This window comes from Ammodytes marinus, assembly GCF_949987685.1.
Source record: "Ammodytes marinus genome assembly, chromosome: 4".
Classification (NCBI taxonomy): domain Eukaryota; kingdom Metazoa; phylum Chordata; class Actinopteri; order Uranoscopiformes; family Ammodytidae; genus Ammodytes; species Ammodytes marinus.
Window position 1 is genome coordinate 26,857,335 of NC_137233.1, and position 24,915 is coordinate 26,882,249.

At 40.6% G+C, this 24,915-nt stretch overlaps 1 protein-coding gene across 1 annotated transcript in view; it reads left to right on the top strand.

The window, feature by feature from the left end:
• The window catches only part of cita (citron rho-interacting serine/threonine kinase a), a 40,346-nt gene extending 17,417 nt beyond the window's left edge, over positions 1-22,929 (top strand). Inside the window, exons 18-49 of the mRNA XM_080025760.1 lie at positions 1,072-1,197; positions 1,757-1,852; positions 2,230-2,346; positions 3,054-3,163; positions 3,922-4,096; positions 8,070-8,267; positions 8,477-8,530; positions 8,930-9,127; positions 9,567-9,760; positions 9,898-10,033; positions 10,180-10,284; positions 10,581-10,721; positions 10,948-11,055; positions 11,175-11,367; positions 11,871-12,032; positions 13,482-13,619; positions 14,014-14,194; positions 14,297-14,388; positions 14,570-14,671; positions 14,865-15,034; positions 15,417-15,461; positions 16,550-16,630; positions 16,875-17,010; positions 17,369-17,508; positions 17,652-17,744; positions 17,894-18,002; positions 18,180-18,308; positions 18,475-18,555; positions 18,676-18,754; positions 18,962-19,144; positions 20,128-20,491; positions 20,904-22,929. Of these exons, the coding sequence (XP_079881886.1) occupies positions 1,072-1,197; positions 1,757-1,852; positions 2,230-2,346; positions 3,054-3,163; positions 3,922-4,096; positions 8,070-8,267; positions 8,477-8,530; positions 8,930-9,127; positions 9,567-9,760; positions 9,898-10,033; positions 10,180-10,284; positions 10,581-10,721; positions 10,948-11,055; positions 11,175-11,367; positions 11,871-12,032; positions 13,482-13,619; positions 14,014-14,194; positions 14,297-14,388; positions 14,570-14,671; positions 14,865-15,034; positions 15,417-15,461; positions 16,550-16,630; positions 16,875-17,010; positions 17,369-17,508; positions 17,652-17,744; positions 17,894-18,002; positions 18,180-18,308; positions 18,475-18,555; positions 18,676-18,754; positions 18,962-19,144; positions 20,128-20,491; positions 20,904-20,927 (4,260 nt within the window). The 3' untranslated portion in view covers positions 20,928-22,929. The remainder of the gene's footprint in view (positions 1-1,071; positions 1,198-1,756; positions 1,853-2,229; positions 2,347-3,053; positions 3,164-3,921; positions 4,097-8,069; positions 8,268-8,476; positions 8,531-8,929; positions 9,128-9,566; positions 9,761-9,897; positions 10,034-10,179; positions 10,285-10,580; positions 10,722-10,947; positions 11,056-11,174; positions 11,368-11,870; positions 12,033-13,481; positions 13,620-14,013; positions 14,195-14,296; positions 14,389-14,569; positions 14,672-14,864; positions 15,035-15,416; positions 15,462-16,549; positions 16,631-16,874; positions 17,011-17,368; positions 17,509-17,651; positions 17,745-17,893; positions 18,003-18,179; positions 18,309-18,474; positions 18,556-18,675; positions 18,755-18,961; positions 19,145-20,127; positions 20,492-20,903) is intronic.
• The last annotated feature ends 1,986 nt before the right edge of the window (positions 22,930-24,915 follow it).

Consider the following 24,915-nt stretch of genomic DNA (forward strand, 5'->3'; position numbering starts at 1 on the left):
TTTATTCAGTTATAAGAATATACCTTAGACCAGGGGTGCCCACTAGGTCGGTCGATCGCCAGGGTAGTGTGGGTTGATCGCGTGGCATTCTAAAAAAAAAAACGCGCCGACGTTCGGTGGAGGGAGAGAGGACACCACTTTCTATTTTGACATACAGTACATATCAGTTTGTTAGCCAGTGAGCTAACCAAAGCTAATCCAAGTCAAGGAAGTGGAGAGGCTTCTGCACCGTGACAAATTCTACTATGTAAAATACAGCCAGAGAGAGAGGAAGACTGTTCAGACAAACACCACCACATATTCTAGGGGGACAGTAGTGATCATTGAAAAGGATTTTTTTTGTATGACTATAATTCTGCCTTTAAGATAAACCTATGCATTTGTGTATATTTCTTGCTCTTTTAAATTAGAATTGCTTAAGCCTTCCTAGCCTAATACATAACATCACCACCAACAAAAAAATGTATAACAATTATGATATTGTATCGGACAGTATCGGTATCGACCGATATCCAAAACCCAGATATCGGAATCGGATCGGAACTAAAAATAGTGGATCAGTGCATCCCTAGGTTCATGCAGTTATGCAAGGTACACCAACTTATATTGTAAATTCATTTTCAATATGTTTAAATATATATGTACAGGCTTGTTTGGTTTGCGGTGCAGAACTTTCACTTTTATTTAAGAAGTATTTTATTTATTGGAGACTTTGGTTGTATGCAGCAGTTTTTTTCTTTTCTATACTGGAAAATACTTTTAGGCTGCAATTCTGCAGAACCGTACCGTACAGAACAGAACCGTGACTTAAAAACCGAGGTACGTACCGAACGTGACTTTGACCCCTAATAGTAGGTGGTAGCTCACTTTGACTTGGTCATTTTAAAAGTAGCTCACAAGCTGAAAAACAGTGGGCACTCCTGCCTTAGACATTGTTTACTCCTTGACATACCCAAAGTTACATAGTGCACCTTTAAATGATAGCGGTTTCCTTGCCAAGGACTGAACCTCAACACAAGTCACACATTTCCGTGTGCTTAGCCTTATGTTAATCTTTTGTTGTGTAAGCAGGAGGGCAGAAAGACCCTGGAGAACCAGGTAAAGAGGCTGGAGATGGTTGAGCGGCGGGAGAATAAGCTCAAAGATGACATTCAGACCAAATCCCAGCAGATCCAGCAGATGGCTGAAAAGATCCTGGTGAGAGAGCTACAGATAAAGCTTGTTAATACTCTGATCCACTCAACCCCCTAATTTTTCAACCCCCTGCCCACAATAGAGCCCTCTCCTGGCCCATCCTTGTAAGCTAGCGTAGAACACACTCACTTCTGTTTTAGAGAGCTCCTTGCTAGCTGAGCCCTCAGACATGCTCCTAGTGGACCAGTGTCCCTACATACATAGACTTTTAACATACACGTCATTTTTACCAACGTCAGCATGAGCAGGCAACGCTACAGCCGACTGGTGGATTTCCAGCTTTTCGATGCAAGTTCTTTAATTTATTTTACTTTTAATGTGTTTAATATTATAGTAGAATTTTTAGAATTGCTTATACTCCGTTATTTAGTAGATCATGATGTCATGTCTTTTGTAATCCAGGGTCTTAGGCTAAATGAACTCATCATGCATTTGTATGCATACTGCCTTATTAATATTAGATTACTTACCGGTAATTCATTAATTAATTAATTAGTATATTTTGGGATTTTTGGGAATCAAGTTGTAATGTGTCCCGTTTGTTTCTAATTACTCACTCCAGGAACTGGAGGATAACCTGAGGGATGCCCAGTCAACAGCCCAGCGGATGGAAACCCAACTGGTTCAAAAGGAGAAACTTTTTGAAGACAAGATCAAGGTGGGCCAGCCTTTTTGTTATCCAGGCTATTGAACATGGTGTTTATATCTGAGAATATTCACAGATATATATGCATGTATATCATTGCAAATATCTATATCTGTGTGTATGCGTCAGTAGTAATTCCTTGTCATCTCATGCCATTTAAAATCAGGGTTGTGGTGGCATACAAGTCAGAGCTGTCACATGTTCTACCGTGAAGTTTGACACCTCACTAATTACTGCTTCCACACAAGCGTTCACACTTACAACCATGTCAGCATGTGTTTTCTTTAATGACTGCTTCATCAAGTAACAAATTACAGACTTGAGAATGATTTTTTTTTTTAAATCAACATCGGCCAAGGTGTCATATTCCCTGTTTCTGTCTGATCAAGATCCTGGAGGCCCAGATGGAGGTAGACCTGGCTGACAAGGAGAGCCTTGAGACCAGAAGGGCCCAGCATGAGAAGGAGTCCAGGGAGAACTGCAAACTCATCAGTGAACAGAAAGCAGTAAGGAAACACAAAAGGCTTTTAAAAATATTCTATCCACTCTGGCATTTGCTTGTTAATTTTCCATTGAGGTGGACATGAAGCTTTATTCAAGCCAACTAAGTTATTAAAAGTATTACATATTGTCAGTGTATAATTACATAGTTTAGTTTTTAGAATCAATTTGAAACATTAGAAACAGAAGCAATTCATACAATTGTCTGATTTTTAACCCCCTCCCTCCAAATGATATCATGTCCAATAAACGGTATCAGTGTCAATGGGTTAACGTTGTTTGTGGACATGATACCTTTTTATTCCCCTCTGAACTCCTAGAATTTGAGCACCAGACTCCGTCAATGTTTTGTGTTTCTTCACACAGTAATTTGTTATTGGGGGGTTTAACTGTACTGGAATTGAATGTTGGATTACATTGCACTATACTTTATGTTGCACTGTAAAGCCTGGGCTCAAGCCCTAATCTGTTTAACGTTGTAGAATTGAGGTAGCTAAGAAGCTTTTACAGGCAGTCATCTGACATTGACATTAGAAGATTCAGGCAACACCTTAATGGACTTAATAGGATTTGCCTGTAGTGCAAAATTCTGCTGTTGAAATATGTGTGCACCGTGATTCTTATTAGCATTTGACTATCAATCAAGGGGAATAAATCCTTGCATTTGAGCCAACCATTTTCCCCACGTTGCTGTGTCTCCCTCTTCCTGCAGACCATTAATGCTATGGATTCAAAGATGAAAAACCTGGAGCAGCGCATCGGTGAGCTGTCAGAGGCTAACAAGCTGGCCGCTAACAGCAGCATCTACACCCAGAAGAATATGTGAGTTAACTAGACCCTCTGCCCACACTGTGCTTTCATGACCACATCCCACACTGTATCTTTCTCCACAAGCCTCCAATTGCTTCATTAGTGTGTGCACTAAAATCTTGGGGCATCACAGCTGCATCATCCCTTAGTTTAAAGAATAGTTTTGTTAGTATAACTAACTCAGTTGGTAATGTGAAAACAATGTAAAAGTTAGCTTGAAGTGTTGAAATGACAGACCTTGGCTTGACTGAGCCTTATAGAGTTTTAGCTACCCCAGCCCTCCACTTTACTGTTTTGATTCAGTCTCACCCAGTAAAAACCCTTAAAAAACACTATACACTGCCTGCCAAGCACCAAACGGCAGACTGACACAGATAGCAAGTAGCTGGTGGTAATAGAGGAGCATTTAACAGCTAAAGAGCTGTATATTTCCGTGTTAAGAGAGCAAAAACAGAGTTGAAAGACAATGCATGTTGGACTCTCACATTCACTGTCAGGTTGTCACTAAGACAAACAAGCAACTGTTTGCTAACAAGTTCAACTTAGAAATTAAAGATATGTCTGCACTGGCCACATTTTCTTTATTGCAGGTTTAAAAACAAAAAATGCAGCTTCAACTAATCTTAATGTTCTTGTTTAAGGAATTGTATTTTACATCAGGCGACTTCCTTTAACCTTTTTAGCTCGTGAAACTGCAGAGGTTTTTGAAGGATGTTTGCTTTCCAAACAGTCAATGTAATCGGCATCTGTGTGTATATTTTTTTTGTCAGGAAAGCCCAGGAGGAGATGATCTCAGAGCTTCGGCAGCAGAAGTTCTATTTGGAGTCTCAGGCAGGCAAGCTAGAGTCCCAAAATGCCAAACTGGAGGAGCATCTGGAGAAGATGAGTCAGCAGGAGCAGACCAAGAGGACTCGGCTGTTGGAGCTGGAGAGCAGGCTGAGGGAGGTGAGGCAACAGGAAGAAGTGTGACACGGCTCAAAATCTGTTTGCTCAAGATTAACTCATTAACTTTTAACTGGCTGACAGTGTCGCGTTACATTGTCACTATCCACAAACGGGAATAAGGCAGCTGATCATCTCGTGAACTCAGATCCCTTCCAGATAAACAGCTCATTATATGTGTTATGTCTATAATTGGGGCCTGTACGAAAGCTGTACTATTATGTCCAGTGGAGCCGACAGCCTTAATCTATTATCTAGGGCTGCAACTAACGATTATTTTGATAATTAATAATCTGTCGATTATTTTCTCGATTAATCAATTATTAAACGATTAGTGTTTTGGTCCGTAAAATGTCAGAAAATGGTGAAAAATATTGATACATTTTCCAAAGCCCATGTTGAAGTCCTCAAATGTATTGTTATGTCCAAAACACACAGATATTTCAGTGTACTGTCATAATAGGATTAAAGAAACCAGAAAATATTCACATTTGAGAAGCTGAAATCAGAGAATTTGGAAATTTTTAATAAAAAAATTACTCGAAACGATTAATCGATTATCAAAATAGTTGGCGATTATTTTAATTATCGATTAATCGTTGCAGCTTGCATTGGCCGACAACAGGTGAGTGTATGTTCAATCATACAGTGTATGGTTCAACCCTATGACTATAAAGCAGGACCTCCTGTGGTGGAGCATCCATACTGCAGAAATATCGTTGAGCAAGACGCTATTTGGCTCATCAGCTCTGGTCTGCGGTCTGAAAACCCTATGGAAGCTTTACAATTCTAAAGAAAAAAAAATCTAAAAGATTCAAGGGTACATTAAAGATCTCCTATTACACTACTTTTCTGGTCTTAATTTCTTGTTAAAAACTGCTATAGAGCAACCTGACACGAATCACAAAAAACTATGTAGATTTTCGGGAAACGCTTCCTCTAATCTGGGCGATTCAGCATGCTCTGTCAACACTGCGCTTCGGCCATCTCCGCCCCCTCATTCAATATGTTTGTTACTCACCTGCAAATATCTGATATTACATTAAACTAGAGTTAGGAGTTTTAACGGTACATAATGCTGAAAATACAAAAAGGAGCTCTCACCTCCCTGTTGTGCTGTCTGCCGATGTTACCGATGGATAACCTACTGACTGGATGTCATTGCTCTACCTCCACACACTAATCCCCACTGAGACGTGATGCACTGATTGGCACTAATTGCTGGCCTTTCTGCCCCCTCGTATTTAAACCCCCACACACACTGTCCTCTCCCACACACTAATGTGTACTTTCAGTTGAGATCTTCCGTTCCATTTCAGTTAGTCAGAACCCTATGGAGAAGCTAAATGCAGCCTCGTCTCAGCTTTACTTTGCTTCAGGGCTCCTAACCAGCACACAGTATACAGTGCTGTTTGAAAGTTTGTGAACCCCTTGAGCATTTTGGAATTGTATTGTGTTTAACCATTATTAATTCATTTTTATCAATACCAGTATTTTTTATATGAAATAACAGATATTTATTTATCAATTCAAAATGTTTCTTTTCCAGAAATCAATTGTTAAAACAGATAAAACAAATTATTTGCCAACTGTTGTATCTGCAAAAGTTTGTGAACCCTGAGCTGCATTGCTTAAATCGAGCAGGTAAAAACAATCAGGTGGGCCAAACTGATTGATGAAATAGACCAATGTAATGATGAGAGATCTTTAGGGAAGAAATTGGGTGGCACAAGGTAAAACAAAGAAAAAAACAAGTCAGTTTAGGCTCACCAAAGTGAACCCATACAGGTAAGACATGCTAAAAGGCGGAAAAAATCTCAGAAGATCTCAGGAATAGAGTTATGATGTTGCACATTTGTCTGGGGACAGCTATAAATTCATATAAAAAAGTTTGAGCGCCATTGGTCCACCGTGAGGCAAATCATCTACAAATGGAGAGCTTTAAGAATGACTTAACATCTGCCTAGAAGTGGACTTCCTTCAAAAATATCCTCAAGCGCCACAAGAAAAGTGATTTTTCTGGTAAAAGCCAACCCAAACATTACATCTGGAGATTTGCAGACCATTTGCCACCACCGTTCTTCACTTGGGAGAAGGTTCTCTTGGTGGTAGGCAGAGTTGCGTTTTTGCCCAAACATGGTGGTTTTTGTTATGACCAAACAATTTTGGACTAATCTGTCCACAGAATAATTATTCAGGTATCTCCAGGTGCTCTGTGGCAAAGTTGTGACAAGCAGTTTTGTTCTTTTTTGAGAGCAGAGGCTTCTTCAGCAACCCTCCCATGAAAGCCATGTTGACTGTGTGTTCTCCTTATTGTGGAACCATGCACATCTGTCCCAGATGCTGCAAGAGAGGTCTGCAAATCACTAGATGTAATTTGAAAAATCACTTTTTTTGTGGTGCTTGTGGATATTTTTGAAGGAAGTCCACTTCTAGGCAGATGTTCAGTCACTCTTAAAGCTCTCCATTTGTAGATGATCTGCCTCACGGTGGACCGATGGAGCTCAAACTTTTTTTTAATTAATTTATAGCTGTCCCCAGACAAATGTGCAGCATCACAACTCTATTCCTGAGGTCCTCTGAGATTGTTTTCCCTTTTGGCATGTCTGACCTGTATGGGTTCACTTTGGTGAGCCTAAATTGACCTGGTTTGATCTCTGTTTTATCTAGTGCCACTCAATTTCTTCCCTAAAGATCTCTCATTACATTGGTCTATTTCATCAATCAGTTTGGCGCACCTGATTGTTTTTACCTGCTCGATTTAAGCAATGCAGCTCAGGGTTCACAAACTTTTGCAGATACAACAGTTGTCAAATAATTTGTTTTATCTGTTTTAACAATTGATTTCTGGAAAAGAAAAATGTTGAATTGATAAACAAACATCTGTTATTTCATATAAAAAATACTGGTATTGATAAAAATGAATTAATAATGGTTAAACACAATACAATTCCAAAATGCTCAAGGGGTTCACAAACTTTCAAACAACACTGTACATGTTTTCTTCTTAAGATGCTTTAAAAGGTCCTCAATTGTTTTATTTCATGTCTGAACAAGTATGACAATTTGCATCCAATTCCCTTTAGTTTTAGTTTTCATAATTCACCTTCAGGTTTCCCTGTGCTGTCTATGCGCTTTCACCTCTATATCAGCTAGTTGGGCTTGTGTCCCCTGACATCCTCTAATTATTCCCCTCTTGTCTTTTCCATATACTCCCTATTTGGCTTGCAGAGCCTCAGTATAATATTGCTTTACTTAGTTTTATTGCTTTACAAAAAAGATGTGAATGGTCGTAAATTAATGATGGCATTAAACATCATCAAGAAAGTTCTAGAATGCAACGCTCCCTGTGTAACCCCAACCCTTTTGAATAATAACAGAAGCTACAGTGGCCTTCAAGGACAAGAACAATTCAACATTTTAAACAATGCACCTGATGACATTCCAAAAACATGGATGGCCTCCATAAGACTTGCCTGCTCAATGTACAACATGTAATATTGATATTTGTAATTCTCCGCTCAGGGGGATAATTCAGATTATTGCCAGAGGTGATTTTACACCAATGAGGACATATTTATGAATGAGGATATTGATTTTAGCTAATAAATTACTTAAAATGTTACACAGTGTCCCTTTAAAGTCTTGAAATTGGCTGTACCTTGCTAAAAATATGGTTTCCAAATGTAATTATATAAGTAACTGCATTTGTCCCATTCTTATCAACCATACAATAACATATTAGCACAACAGAGCTATTTGGCTTAATCGGTTTCAAGCTGTCCTTTATGTTCATTTTAACTAATTTTTTAGATTTGTTCCCATATCTGAATTACCCCCTATGTCCTAAAACGCCTACCATCTGGTATTCTGAGCAGCATGGAAAAATATAACATTTAAATAAAATCTGTTTTATGGTGTCATTTACCCTGTGATATATATACACATAATTCACTCAAGTCCCGTTTCCTTGTAGATGGGTCTGGAGCATGAAGAAGAGAAGCTGGAGATCAAGAGACAGGTGTCAGATTTGACCCTGTCCCTGCAGGAGCGCGAGTCCCAGATCAGCAGCCTGCAGGCAGCGCGTCTCGCCCTAGAGAGCCAGCTGCAGCAAGCCAAGACCGAGCTGGAGGAGACCACCGCTGAGGCCGAGGAGGAGATCACTGCTCTCAGGGTGAGACAAACACGTGCTATCGCATATGTGTGCAATCTGCAATCAGTGGCTCATATATTAATACAGGTTCTCATATATTTAAAAACAAATATATTTAGAGGAAGATTTTTAACAATGATGTCAGCTGTACATCATTTGTCATCATGTTATGTAGCAATCCGAAGAAGATGTGTTTTTTTTAGTTCTTCATTTGCTCTTGTTTCTCACAGAATCAAAGGGACGAAATTCAGTGCAAGTTCGATGCCTTGAGAGACAGCTGTTCGGTAAGTTCTGCCGTAGCCTATTCTCTGTGCGGGACACCTTTCAAAAGGTTCCGCAAGACATTTGAATATACGGTGATTTCATGTTCATCTCTGAAAGTCAATTCTTATAGCAATGTAGTCAACTAAATCAAGTCTTTGGCAAGGAAGCACCGCTTGCTTTCAAAGCGCACCTTCAACATATCACCTCCTACAACTTTAAAAATATTGATACCAAGAATCTTATTATATATGTGACTCACTCAATTAATCATCCTTTTTCGAATTCACTCATGAAAACCGTATGCCTACGAGTGTGATGTCTTTCCCCCTAGCTTTAGTAGCCAGAACCTAAACATATCCTGGTTTTTTCACCCCCAATAAACTCGGCTCACACAACTCTACCTGTTTGTGTTGCCTCAGGTGATCACTGACCTGGAGGAGCAGCTTACACAGCTGAGTCAGGAGAATGCCGAGTTGAACCGGCAGAACTTCTACCTGTCCAAACAGCTGGATGAAGCATCGGATGAGAGGGAAGACCAGATGCAGCTCAGCCAGGAAGTGGACAGGCTGAGGAGAGAGGTGGCTGACCGCGAGATGCACCTCAACAACCAGAAACAGGTAACTCACACACAGGGCTGTGCTTCAAAAAAATCCATACGCCAATATATTGCATGATGTTTATTTATCGACAAATTTGAATTTAAGTTGTGTTGACTCAATTTGTCCATGTAAATATCTATATAATGCGATGTGATGTAGTAAGACCAGGTATCCTACACATCAGCTTGTATTTCAGCTGTTTTTTACATTTTCAGTTAGCTGTGAAATATGCAATATGCTTCGTTATTACTTGTCAATTTGTGTTTCTCTTCTTTTTTTACATTAGGAAACATAAACCACATGTGTTCATACTATAAAACATGCCATTTACTCCTCATAATACTAATAATACTAGTTGCTGTCCCTGAAAAAACAGGAGAGACGACAACCATGTTTTTATTTTCTCCCCAAAAAGAAGTTCTCTTAAGTCTGCTCCTTTTTTGTTTTATTCTCCCAGAACATTGAGACACTGAAGACCACATGTAGCATGCTGGAGGAGCAGGTGGTGGAGCTGGAGTCCTTAAACGATGAGTTGCTGGAGAAGGAGAGGCAGTGGGAGGCTTGGAGAGGTGCCCTGGAGGACGAGAAAAGCCAGGCCGAGAGACGCACCAGAGATCTGCAGAGACTGCTGGACAATGAGAAGCAGAACAGGTAACATACGGGCATAACCACTGTGGAATGTACCTAGTAGACCTTGTTATGAAACCTAAGAATGACCGCGCAATGTCACTCCGTGTATATATTCAAATCTATTGCTATTGTAAGACTTGTTGTTGTGCTGTACACAGGCTGCGTGCAGACCAGCGCAGCACTGAATCCCGGCAGGCGGTGGAACTGGCGGTCAAAGAGCACAAGGCTGAGATAGTGGCCTTACAGCAGGCCTTGAAGGAGCAGAGACTGAAGGCTGAAAGTCTGTCTGATACTGTGAGTCACAAGTGTTTACGTGTCTTACTTATGATCTGATTTTAATTCCTTTTTAAGTGAAAAAGGCAAATATTAGTTTTAATTTGGAGAGAGAGCATCCATTCTGTGTTTGGGAGGAGTTAACATTCACTCACGTGTTCTCGCAGCTCAATGATCTGGAGAAGAAGCATGCCATGCTGGAGATGAACGCCCGCAGCTTACAGCAGAAACTGGAGACAGAGAGAGAACTGAAACAGCGGCTGATGGAAGAGGTACAGTGGGAAATGGGATAACATACACATGCCTGTATTTATTCAATTTACATTACATTTATGTTATTATGGACTTTACCGCTAATACTCTCCCATTCAAAGACAAGGAAATAAGAAAAATATTTAGAAATGCAATTTAAATTAACATAGTAAACAGTTGGCAGTAAAAAGTGGTCTCCTGTTGCTTGGTCTGTTGGAAAAACATATCCTCTTAAATGAGTTGATTGTATTTGCTACCAGTCATGATTGTATCTTATTTTCCTAATTTTAATATCTGTGTGTTGGTGTCCTTACAGCAAGGGAAGCTGCAGCAGCAGATGGACCTCCAGAAGAGCCACATATTCCGTCTAACCCAAGGCCTGCAGGAAGCCCTGGACCAGACCGACATGCTCAAGACTGAGCGGACCGATCTTGAGTACCAGCTGGAGAACATACAGGTGCTCAATGCAAAATGTTTTTCAGTTTGATGAAATACAGCGGTCTCTAGGGAGAAAAACAGTCCTAGGTCGATATTAGAATAGTGCAACTGATGTTGACAAGAAGCACACTATCTCATGGGGACTAAGAGCATAAAGGAATCCCGATCCTTTTGTTCTCAAAGGGAATTATTTTAAAGTTATCTTCAGTCTTCCATCTCTGAAGATGTGTTTTCCTCCCCTGCAGGCTGTCTACTCCCATGAGAAGGTGAAGATGGAGGGGACCATCTCCCAGCAGACCAAACTTATTGACTTCTTACAGGCCAAAATGGACCAGCCGACCAAGAAAAAGAAGGTCTGGGGAAAACATTCTATGACAACTTTTAGCCAAATTGGTTTGACAGACATTTAAAAGATGTGTATTTATTGTATCGTTCTTGTATAGTATGAGTGACCTATTCCCTCCATAAACAGGGTATATTTGGGCGTCGCCGGGAGGATGTAGGCACCACAACTAACGGGGTGCTGACCCCACAGGCCCAGCCGGCCGTTCCCATGCAGTACGGTGACATGAAACTGGCTTGGGAGAAGGAGCGCACAAGGTGTGGAGAGCTGGAAGAGGCTCTGCAGAAGATGAGGATAGAGCTACGATCCCTCAGAGAACAGGGTAGGTCCTAGTGTTAGGCAGCACATTTACAGCAGCAGAAAAAGGGACGGGCTTTATATCTTATGTTATTTATTGGCAGAAAGGAATGAGATGATCGCTTGGAATAAACAGTCTCTATTTGAATCATGCGATACGTCTGGATTAAATATTTGAATCGACTGACAGCCCTGTTGTTGACACAGAGTCACAGAGGTGTTGATTTTACTCTACTAATCATGTTTTTTCATCATTACCAACTCAAACTTAGGTCTGTCATTTAAGATGAGAAATGACAACCAACCTCAGGGGATCCTATATTTTGCTTAGTCTCTCATCTGTTCCCAGACATCTTTTAACACTGTTGCCATGGCAGCATCTTAGTGCATTGTCTACACCTGCCAAGTCTCAATGCTATTTATTTTGGCATACATTTGTGTTTTGGTAATGGAGCCAGACATGTTTAGTTTAATAACTATTACTTATCTAATATTAGGATGTGTTAATGGGCCTTTGTGGAATTACAGCGGCTCACTTCAAAGCCCAGGAACATGGAGCTCCTTCTACACCGGCCCAGGCTCGACATCAAATCCTCATGTCAGCTATTGTCAAATCCCCAGAACATCAACCCAACCCCAGCAGCCTGCTCAACCCATCCACCCGCAGCAAGGAGACCTCCACACCTGAAGGTTAGAGACACACAATTGCACACAATTGCACACACACACACACACACACACACACACACACACAACACACAACACACAACACACAACACACAACACACAACACACAACACACAACACACAACACACAACACACACACACACACACACACACACACTCAGTGCTGCCCGCAGCTAATCAGCCTTGATCTGAACCGGCGATTTCCTGTTTTGCACCTGTACCGTTTCCCCCAAAGAAGTGTTCACCCTTAAGCTATCAGTCAGTGTCAACACAAATGGACTCTGTTCACTTATTTTGTTCATGTGGTGTGTGTGTGTATGTGTGTTCTTTCTATGGCTTGTCCTCATGAAGCACGAGTATTAATAAATTAAATTTGGATAACTAAAAAATAAAAGAAAAAAGTATTCACTTTTTACAGCTGAAATTTAAATCATGCTTGGGCCTGTCTCACAAAGTAAGAATAGTGGATTAGCCAGGTAAGATTGGTTTTAATAAGGATTTCCAATATCACAAAGATGGATTCCCTTTTCTATGATCACCATGGAAACTGAACTTTTGATGCACATATCATAACTGCGTAGCAGGCTCAGTGGATCATAGTTAAATAATAGCCCATCTCTCTAATAAGCTACGTGTGGGGACAAAATGGAATAAGGACTTTCAAAGGATCTTCCGACGACAAAAGTACTGTATCAAATGAAAGTGAAATCTTCACAGACCCCCTTACCGACCGACTGAACCTCTTAATGCCATGGCATCAGACGTTCTAATACCATAACAAAGACATTAGTGTGTGTTTCAGAGACACGTTAAGATAACTAAGCCTAACTCAGTCAATCTTGCTTTTCGATTCAGGCTCCTTACTGTCTGTGTTCCTTTGCTTTCACATATAGCTATTGTTAGACTGCCCTCTCTTTTCTGTCTCTTTCCTATTGCTCCTCACAGAAAAGAGGAGGGTCACCTTTGAAAGTAAGTTAGCAGTCACCACGATGTCTCTTCTTACATGCATGAGCTCATCTTCATGCATGTTATACTGTACATGCGTGCTCATATCGTACCATACGTCTGTGTCATTGTCCACGACGTTGTCAAGCTAACTGTTATTTGATCACAAACTTTATTTTGGAGGACAAGTTTGACGTGACTCTTTTTTTTAAATCATGAGTCATGATTTATACTCATAATTAAATGCATAGTCATTGGCATGCATAATATGATTCTGACTATATTAGTATCCCTTAAAGTGAATGTGCCTAAAGCTTGAACTTAAATATGAAATGTTTCTTTCATTATACAAATTTCCCTATGCTGCTTTAAGAAATGAAATCTCATGAACCTATTGCTGACTTATGACGTGATTGAAGCCTGCAACAAAATATTATGGTGTCATATTTCAGTCCTATACCTAATAACCACTCTCCCCCCCCCCCCCCCCCCTTTTTGCATTGCAGAGTTTGGTCGTCGAGTGAAAGAGAGAATGCACCACAACATCCCTCATCGCTTCACTGTGGGTCTCAACATGAGAGCTGCCAAGTGTGCCGTCTGCCTGGACACTGTGCATTTTGGACGACAGGCTGCCACTTGTCTAGGTTTGTATCCTACACCGGAGGCGGGAGCACAGAATGTGAAAATATTTCAGAGGACACATTTATTGGCCAGACTTAAATGTCTCCCTCCAATGATGGATTTAGATGTAGTTTGTTTTGGCTGTTATGGCTACTACGAAAGAAAATGTGCAATGTTGCTGCATTCCCAGACCAATAGCGCGGAAAACAAAGTTAGCCTTCTTCTTGCTGTGGTCGGTTATTGTGAAAACTTGTGTGAACAGCAATAAAACTGACTGTTGTGAGTGTTTTTGAATTGTGCCAACATGAGACCCTTAACATTGCAATATTAACTCCCTAATTAATGATAAAGACTCTGCATAAAGAACTTTTGAAATAAACCCTAATCAGCAAACCCCTTCCTCCTGTTTTATTACAGAGTGCAACACCCTGTGCCACCCTAAATGCTCACCGTGTCTTCCGGCCACCTGCGGCCTGCCAGCTGAGTATGCCACTCACTTTTCAGAGGCTCTGTGCCGGGAAAAGGCCAACTCTCCTGCACTACAGGTTAAGGAGGCTAGTGGCCATGTTCGTCTGGAGGGATGGATGAAGCAGCCTAGGTAACCTCTGACTCCAGACCATTTCATACCATCCTGAACATGTACCATATGCTGTTGTTACAGCTTTGACAGTAGTGTGCATTTGTATGTTTGCTCATGCAGAAATTGCAAGCGTGGTCAGCAGGGCTGGGAGAGGAAATATGTGGTGCTCGATGGGACCAAATTATCTGTCTTTGATAGTGAGCCCAGAGAAGGTCAGTACTTCATTTTGTTAATGGCTGTATTTTCATTAGTAATAGAAAAATAAATGTTAAACTGGACAGTTTCTGCTCGTTAGTGAGACCGTTTTTATAATCATTTGCCTTTATATTGCCATGTAGATCAATACAGCAGTATCCATTAAAAAAATTGACATGGTGTTTTTTTTCCTTCCAGACTGTATAGTTGAGGAGGAGTTTGAGCTATGTCTGCCTGACGGAGAGGTGACCGTTCATGGGGCTGTTGGAGCCTCTGAGCTCATCAACACTGCCAAGTCAGGTACTGGATCGATATCGCCTAATCCTGCTACACTCGGCCTATTGTCAGATTTAGAGTGTATCATCCTCTCCAGCATGTTTCATCCATAAATTCAATCTCAAAATACAACAAAATGTTGACAGTAATGCTAAGCTGAGCTGTTAGCAAGATCGCCAACCCATCGACTTTTCTCTGTGTTTGTGTGTGTATGCAGACATCCCGTACGTGTTGAAGCTTGAGTCACAGCCCCACACCACCTGCTGGCCAGGCCAGTCCCTCTTCTTCATGGCACCCAGCTTCCCTGACAAGCAGCGCTGGGTTGCTGTACTCGAGTCTGTTGTGGCTGGCAGCCGTGGATCTAGAGAAAAATTGGATTCTGATGCTGTAAGTATTGTGTGTGTTCAGACCGCGTTTTTTCTGTCAGACCTGAATGGGCTCAAAATGTGAGGTTGTCTATCGAATGTGTACGAAAGATAGCCCAGTGTCTCCGTTTTTTTACAAGAAAAAAAAAACTCACTTATTATGCGCATTTCAAATAGTAACTTTGGCTGTATTGTTTGGTGTGAAAATTAAGTAAAATACAATGAATGCCTCCATTAAACACCAGCCAGTGCCTTCACTTCTTTTTCTCTCCCTCTCTCTTCTTCCTCTCTCTGCATGTTCTCAACTTCCACGTCTCCTGTTTGTGTTGTCATCGTCTTTGTTGATGTGATTATACCGTGCGTGTGTATCTCCATTCAACTCGGTTGTGTGGATCATATTATAGGCAGGTGCTTCTAAAAGACAGAAGAACCTTTCCCCTCTGGTTCAGGTACAGTAAGTAGCTGCACGAACGCTTGGGCTACAGTCGCCCGACCGACTGAGCATGCAGTAGCTGTACACATCTAGCATACAACACTGATCAGTGCAGGTCAACACAGTCCCAGGACCAGTCACTGAATGTTTTCCTTGGAAGGAACTTCCTTTCGAAAAAAGTCTGCATTCAGTGATTGGCCATACACACATTATTGTACCACAAAGTAAGCTTACATAGTGCATGGATGTGAATAGGCACTGCTGTGTACTTCTGGCCTGGTGTCATATGCTATGTCATGCATGCTTCTGCAAAAGCCATGCACTGCTGCAGCCCCCATTACTGAAACGTGACAGACACATGTACGTAGTCTTTGGCAACTTGAGCTTAACTTCGATTTGCTTCTGCTGTTGGTGTTTGTGTGTTTATTGCTGTTTTTAGAAGCTTTAGAAGTTTCCCATTCATCTTACATTCTGTAAGAAGGATGGGGAAAAGTGTTACATTTTCTCTAAACCATATGTCACCATTCCCAAAAAGTGCTAATTTAATTACCTATTCAAATGTCCATTTAAAGGTTCAATATGCAACTGTCAAGTATTAAAAGTTTGTATCAAATGCTTGGTGACTTCCCAGTGTTTGCTCACTCTTTTAAAATAAATAATAATTTATATTATGATCCATTAATTTTACATAGGATTGTATTTTGGCAAATATGTTTTTAGGGCTGTTTGTAATAAGACAAAGTTAAATGATTTATTTGTTATTTAAATTACTTTTTTCTTGGCATGATGATAAGATAGACGATTTCAACTTTGGTATCGGAGTAACACCGTCCAAACTTTAAAGCAGTGTTTTCTTATGTCGCATGGGGGGAAATATGTCTGCATAAATCCTCAGCTTACTTTTAAATTAGATGTCTTAAAGGTGGAGGATGGATTCACTTCAGATTGCAGAAATATCTGTGTTTGAATATGTGATGGTTTCTGTCTGTCAGCCTTGCTGGGGGCCTTTTCTTGCTCTAAACAACAACCAATGTGTAGAAGTTCTGCCTAACCTGTTCCCTCTCTGCTCCGTGTCTTTCCTCTTTCATCTGCTTGTCTCAATAGAAACTTCTGGGCAATTCTCTGCTGAAGCTGGAGGGTGATGACCGGTTGGACATCAACTGCACTCTGCCACTCACAGACCAGGTACAACCACAAAATACCTGTACTGTATACTGTATAATGTCACATTATGTTCTTTACCTTATTCTTCAGCGCTTTTTGGCATTTAGTCGTATTTAATTCTCTTTTTATAATGTAATTTAAATGAGTGAAGTGTTTCAAATGTGTGTTTGTGTTTCTGTAAAACCAGTCTGCGAATCTAAATCTAAATCCAACTGCTGAATTTTTCACTTATTATCTACCTACCTATCCTTATCCTTCCCCTCAGATTGTGTTGGTGGGCTCCGAGGAGGGTTTGTACGCTCTAAACGTCATCAAGAACTCTTTGACCCACATCCCCGGGCTGACCTCCGTCTTCCAGATCCAGATCCTGAAGGAGCTCGATAAGCTGCTAATGATCACTGGTCAGTACCATATTGAATGAAAGCCATTACATGGCAATCGATTTTAACTAAAAACCTGAACTTGATTGTCTTTAACTCTGCATCTACAATGTAGGAGTTTTCTCTCAAAATAACATACACATATATTTTTATTCTAATCACATTTGATGTGTTAGTTATTACATCAGGCTTTTCTGATTTCTCATAGATCAGATATGTTTTCAATGCAAAAGTACTACATATAGTATCACATTATGGTTAAGCTTTTAAGAGACATCTAAATGATAATAATTATGTGCATGAACGCACTGCTGTTCACAGGAGATTGCTTGTATTTGTGATTGTGCATGGTGTGTGTGTGTGTGTGTTGTGTCATCAGGAGAGGACAGGGCCCTTTGTCTGGTGGAGATCAAGAAGGTGAAACAGTCTTTGTCGCAGTCCCATCTCCCGGCTCAGCCCGACCTCAACCCTTTCATCTTCGAGACAGTCAAGGGATGCCACCTCTTCTCCTCTGGAAAGGTGGGAGAAAAAAATCCTTTTGATTACACTTGTCATTTCATTCGAGTTAATGAAGTGAACATAATAGCAATAGCACAGCAGTGTGCTGTCTGATTGCAGATATCTATTGTCGTCCTGATTGCAGTCTTGTTCTTTCTTTACAGATTGATAATGGCATCTGTATCTGTGCTGCTATGCCCAATAAGATTACAATTCTGAGACATAATGAAAGCCTGAACAAGTTCTGCATCAGAAAGGTGAGTGGGCCTTTAAAGTTGAATTGGTACTTTAGACTGTCATAAAGAAAAGGAAATGGCAGTATTATGCAGTTAAAATGCAAATGCTCTGTTTTACTTCGGGGAGTAATGAGTTTGGAAACATTTTGAGCTTTTCTTTGTATTTGCAGGAGATTGAGACATCAGAGCCCTGCAGCTGTATTCATTTCACTGGCTACAGTATCATTATCGGCACCAACAAGTTCTATGAGATTGAGATGAAGCAGTATGTGCTGGAAGGTAGGTCAGCCACCATTGGGATGTATGCCTGCTAGGCATCCGCACACACATTCTGTATTGATGTAACTTTTTTTTTGCAATAATAATATTTACACAGTTGTGATTCTATCGCTGTGAGGTTTTAATGTTCACATCTGAAGGAGCTGACTGACACTGATGTGATTTTCTTTTTTGCAGAGTTCCTGGATAAAAACGACGTGACGCTAGCTTCAGCTGTATTCGCCGCGTCCTCCCACAGCTTCCCCATCTCCATCATCCAGGTCACCACGGCTCCACAGAAAGACGAATACCTGCTCTGTTTCCATGGTTAGACGTTTATTTATCGTCTGTGTGGGCATAAAGTCGTTGTACATTCGAGCATGTTTTTGTTTTTTTCCTGTCAAATTTCTGACTCAATCGTCTTTGTCATAGGAAACAATTAAATTCTTCAAATATGCATTTTTATATGGTGCCTGAACATTTGTATTTGCAGAGTTTGGTGTATTTGTGGATGCGTACGGTCGCAGGAGTAGGAGTGAAGACATCAAATGGAGCCGTCTGCCTCTCTCGTTCGGTTAGTGGAACTCTGTATTTCTTCCATGTCACCTTCAAAATGGCTATTTTAAGTAACTGTCGATATATACTGCATGATTTATGACATGATGTTAAGTGAACTTTTTTTTTGGTATTTCAGCCTATAGAGAACCATACCTGTTTGTGACCTACTTCAACTCTCTGGATGTCATTGAAATTGTGGGACATTCTGCTCTGGGGTAAGATTGCCTTCTGCTCCTCTGTCAGTACCAGTTCATCAGTTAGAGTTTACACTAATTAGTATTTACCCAGCGACATCATCATCATTTTATGGATCGTTACCATTACTGCTAGGGGCTTAGTAAACGCCTCAACAAGGAATCATTCATTTCAGTCATTTCTGTTTTAACGATACAGTGTCTAATGGTCCTATCTTCTTTTCCCAGGCCCCACTCATATGCGCACCTGGACATCCCAAACCCACGCTACCTTGGCCCAGCTATCTCCTCTGGGGCCATTTACCTGGCCTCTTCCTACCAGAACAAACTGCGGGTCATTTGCTGCAAAGGCAACCTGGTCCAGAGCCATGAGGCTTTAGAAGATCTGCAGCGCAGCGGCTCCGGCCGCAGGTGAGGATATACAATAATTCAATCTGCTTCAGGTCTGTCTGTTCTCTCCTATTCTTTTAATTAACCCATTTAACCTGATTAATACTCAAACAAATCTCTGTTGTGGCTATTATTTTTGGTGACAGTTTTTATCCACAAAAAGCTTTCCACTTTCCTTATACTCACATTTGTACACATTTTGAATGTCCCTTTTCCCATTTACCATATCCACAGTCATGATATATCATTGGAATACAAATCTTGAGTTGAAAGGAAAAGATAAGTTGAGGTCAATTTACTTGAGCATCTTACTCATTCATTTGTTTATTTTTTAAGTGAAGTTGATCTACCCTCTAATATAAAGACACTATTGAGTAAGAGCTTTCAAAACACCTCACTTCTTTATCTCATGTACACTGGTGTTGTTGACGGGTCAATGGGACTAGCTGTTACTGCTGGGCACAGGTTGGCATCCACAGGTGGTGAGGGTTTAATTGACATCTGGTTATAAAACAGGAGAGTAACATCCTCATTTTGCTTTTTACAGGAGTAAAAGGAGGAGATATTTTTTTATCTGTAACAAATCCTGAGATATGTCTTGTAAAATGAGAATTACTTTTAAAAATGCCTCCTGTCAAATTTAGAAAGGAAATTTTTGAATAAAGACCGACTTCCTGCTTCTATGTACCGAGTCTATTACAATTTCAAGTTTGCTGCCAGTTGAGCCTTTATTACTCACAGTGCTGGGTTATACGACTGGCTTTGAAAGACAGTCAAAGCTTTGCTCTTTAGTTCTTCTCTTCAGTCTCTTCTAATTATGAATAACAATGTGCTACAGCTCATTAAATGAGCTTGTTTGTATGAATCCATCATCCTCACCACATCTGTCAACTGACCTGACAGTGCCAAGCATAGCCCATGGACCCTAGACACAAAATACTTTTTTCCCCCCTTTATGACCAACACTCCCTGCCCGTCTCTATGCCTCGGTTCCTCCCTAACAGCCCTAACAAGCGTGGGCCTCCTTCCTACAATGAGCACATCTCTAAGAGGCTGGCAGCCGGAGATCCAGGCACGCCTCACCGCTACCGAGAGGCTCGCACAGAGTTCAGACGAGACAAGTCTCCCAGCCGCCCGCTGGAGAGGGAGAAGTCTCCGGGCAGGATGCTGGAGAGTCGGATGTCTAACTCTCCAGGCCGGGCCATGGCCGACCCCCGGCTAGACCGCTCCCCGGGCAGGGCCATGGCAGACCCTTGCATGGACCGCTCCCCCGGACGCATGATGGACGTTCGCAGGGAGAGGTCGCCTGGACGATTCGAGGAGCGCCAAAGGCTTCATACTGGCTCTGGTCGCACACCCATAAACCCGGTAAACATGGTTTGTCAATCGTCATGATGGACAGTACTTTGGTCCAGATTGAAATGTCCGAACAACTATTCATTAACATTGTCAAAACATTTTGTAAAAAATATTTTTGGTCCCAACAACATACATTCTAATTACTTGTTCAGTGATCTCCTGACCTCTAATGCTACCAGCAGGTTGACAAGTCTGGCTTTGAGTAAACTTAAATTCAACTTTGGTGTTCGTATGACTAATCGTTGCACCATTATCAGTTCAAAATCTAAATTTGTAACTCTTTGGTTACTTTGTATTCAGCAACCAACCTGATATCTAATAAACCTTTCTCAAATTACTTTTTCAATCTTTACTTAAATTCCATGCATTTGCATTTATTTAACATGCCTTTTTTATTTATTTATTTTTCTTTTACCCACAGGTATGGGACCAATCCTCTGTTTGATAGACAGCAGAGCCACGTACCTAGCATGGACAGAGACATTCATCTTGGCCAGGGGAAATAAGGGAGGAGAGCACTAGTGAGAATGTCACCAACTCATGATGAAACACTGCCACATCCGTTTCTCCTGTCATCTAAGCTGACAAAACCACGGACGAAAAAACAACTGTAGCCGCCAGAACATAGGGAGAACGAGAGAAATAAACAGATGCCATTAGAATCAGGTTATTTTTCTCAATGAACTGGGCCGATTCAATAAAGGTCAACCCAATGCCATATTTAACAACTTTTTGAGCAGAGTTTTTTGCAATGTATTTGAGTACACTGTAGAAGGGATTAGTAATTGAATTCGATTTCTTCCAGGATATGAATTCTCCACTTAAAACCTGAGCTAGATGAGTTCTTCTAGTTTCCATTAACTCCAGACAGTAGGGACTATAATAGATAAGCACAGCCGTAGCAACTTTATCTTAAAAGTCAATGCCTAAATATTTTCAAACCAGTCAAGTGAAACTGGCAGAGGTTCACTCAAAATAGTATAGATATAACTGACTCCTTTCCACAATCAACTCCGTCCACAGTAGCCACAGACCGGGGCAGGAGAGTACTGTTCATCCAATAGCATTTCTGAATCCAGCCCTGTGCTGACGTGTCAAACACACAATCATTATCAGCTAATTTCAATCATTCACTGCTGATCTCAGTCTTGTGTCGAGACTGTGGTTAGTTACGCTGACAGGGCTTGGCTGGAGCAAAAACTAATTTAAATCAAATTTCAAATAAATGAACATCCCCTGCCCCGTAGAACCACACACCAGATGACTGTCTGCCTTCGCACAGGTCAACACTAAAACTGCACTACCCACAATCCTCAGCAGGACTTTCTGATCCTCCAGAACGCTATCTGACTGTAAATAGACGAGACATAATTTTATATATATTGAGAAGGAATTCCAAGGCTGGATAAGCCATGTCTATTTTTGTTAAAGAAAAGAAGTGATTACGTGTCCTCTTGAATGTCCAATGAATATTCTTTTAATATGTCCAAACATCCTTTATCAAGTAAGTGATTGTATCTGGATCCAACTCGTCGTGTATGCACTTCCATCTGTCGAACGGCAAAACCTCAGTGCTGAACTATATGACAAAAGGGAGGGGGGGAAAGAAATCATGTTTGAAGCAAACAACATAGTACTTGAGCATTTCTTTTTGTACAATGTCCCTTATATTGTATATAACCCAAAATTGTTCAAGGTGACGGTGGAAATAATCTTTGTTTTTAGTTTTTTTTCCTGATTCGTAAATGGCATGGATATGTATATCTGAAATGAAAGGAGTGTTGTCTTCTGCTTCTGCCTCATTTGGGTTATATTTTTTGTACCATGATTCAACAGCGAAGCACGTTAAATAACATCTCCTTTCTTTTAACTATTACCTATTTGCATAGTAAATTAAAATGATTATAATCAGACATCACTTTTTCTTTTACTAGGACACTCTTGGCAAGTTAAACAGTCAGTCCAACCTTAAATATGCCCAGATATAGTTGATGTTTACCTTTGACTGAGCTGATTTTGTTTCTATAAATCATCTGATCTATAGAAATAGAATATCTTGGTGGTTTTTAGTCATGTTTTTAGAATACATAAAGATAAAATGCCAGACTTTAACTTGCCCGGTGTGCCTGTTAACAGTAGGACGCTCAATAGGAAGATGTTTTTTTTCAACCTTCTGAATCCGCTTGCATCCAAATCTTCCTGAATGTATTTAAGCCGAGAAGATGGAACCGATGAATTGGTCAAAAAACATGTTGAACAAGTAGCACCCAGTGCTACATATTGCACAAGTTTCCCACTGGACTCTATACAAAAGGCTTTCCTGTCCTGTCTTACTTTATTTTTGTAATCTTTTTATAATTTGCATTTCTTTTCACGTGATCCTGAATCATCATGCTGTAACGCTGGATATGATATTGATGTCTGCTAACAAATGTTTTATTAGAGTTCCCTGTAGAGATTTTGTCACAGAATATTAAATATTATAACCCTTGTCTTTCACCTCTATCTTGCCTCCTGTTGTTCTGTTTGTGTGCCTGTGACCAGGATACATCTTTTGTTTTAGTTATTGTAAATTGCAGACACGGAACAGAAAACTGGTCTTATTTGAAACCCTTTTCCTTTTTGCTTTCTCCTCTCCAGTCAGGCTGCCTGTGAAAAGGCCATTTGTCCATGTCCATTGTATTGGAGGATAGTCTATTTATAGGCACCTGATCCCAGTGCTCAGCCAATGCGACGGTGGCCTGCCGTTCATTCCAGTCACAGTAGCTGCAGCGGCTGCTGGGATCAAAAACTGAAAGGAGAAAAGTTTTCAACCATAGCATCTGCTCTCTCTCTCTCAGTTAACAATAACTATTCTAATTCTGACCTTCTTGTACACACTACGTTGTGAAATGACTCTGGTGACATATGCTGTTAACTCATCTGAGGCATTTTATTTGACAGCGAGTGCATGGAGGCTTTTTAGCACCCCTCTTTTTATATATATATATATACCACCCATATAATCCCCCATGGTCCATTCAGCTCATTCTCATAGACTGTCACTTTTCTTGACCTGGGAACCACATGTGATACTGGATGACTTGTTAATGGTGCAGAAAGACACAACACATTGTAAAGACATGTTCAGTGGCAGCAGTGTTGCACTTGAGTATTTCGCACCTACTGCAGTTGAGCACACTCGGCTTAGTTTAATAAGCTCTCTGAGGCTAACACCTGAGTAATGTGCAAAGTAGATTGAAGACATCCTCTGATGCCACCCTTTCTTCTGCCCGTATCCTCCACTTCTGTTTTACGAATTGAAAGAATTAAAAATTAAAGATTTCCCTTGGGCTTACCCGTTTCATAAACAGAATGAACACCACATGCTGTTTTTTTCTTCATATCCAGTAGAGTAGAAGAGGCTGATGGAGGGGAGACATTCTGTCAGCAAGTGTATTTTTACCTTTATAGAATAAATGCTCTCTCATAAATTTGTGTGTAGTTAGCGCTGTGCAGCTGTGCCATACTCTGCTATGACACTGTTGGGGAAAGGTATACTTGGCGACAATCATGTCAGACATGTGAAAGGTTGGTGGTAACATAGTCCTGACAGGTCAATAAATTGGCTTTAATGAGCTGGTGATTTCCACTCTCCTATCATGTGTCATGTCCAATGAGGACTAGAAATTATTGTTACACAGTTCAGCATGTTATATTAATGTTAGATAATGATTTTGTCGGGGAAAGTAGGTCAATTTAAGCTCAAAAGTACATTTTAAGGCTTTATTAAAGTTATAAGGCGTGACAAGTTCACCCAGATTGAATAGTCAGTTATGTGTTAAAATACCATCATTTCAGATGGAGTCTTATGAGAGATTTCTGTTCAGCGAGTACATAAAAGGTTGACAAATGCTCAGCTGCCAAATGAAGAACAATTTTGTGAATTTGTCCCATCTGGGTTTGACATCTGCCTCAATAGCACCATTCTTCATATCATTTAGACAAAGTAAACAAAAAAGGCAACAAAGCGATCTAGCAAGTGTTTATCTCTGTCTTGCATTCCCATCACTTTTCATTAATCCCATAGACTTTCTGTAGTTCAGACAGTCAAGACAGCACAGGGCAGCGTGAAGTGATTAAGTGCTTTCACCTTCAGTCTGCTCTTGATATTCTAAACCAGTTATTCCATTGTGTTTGTGCGCATGCATGTGTTTTTGTGAGCGTGCAATACTGTATGTGCTGTATGAAGCATCATTTACCTGTCACTTCCTAAAGAGGACATAGTTTATAAATATCATCCAGCGTTGGCTACAAAAGGCTACCCACAATCTCCCCATTGTTCACTGGCATCATTGTTGGTCTGACATCCCAGCTGCTCAGCCATGGTAAGTCACTGTGTTTGATAGTTTAAGGATGCTAACTTTATTTTCGACAGACGAATGCAATAATGT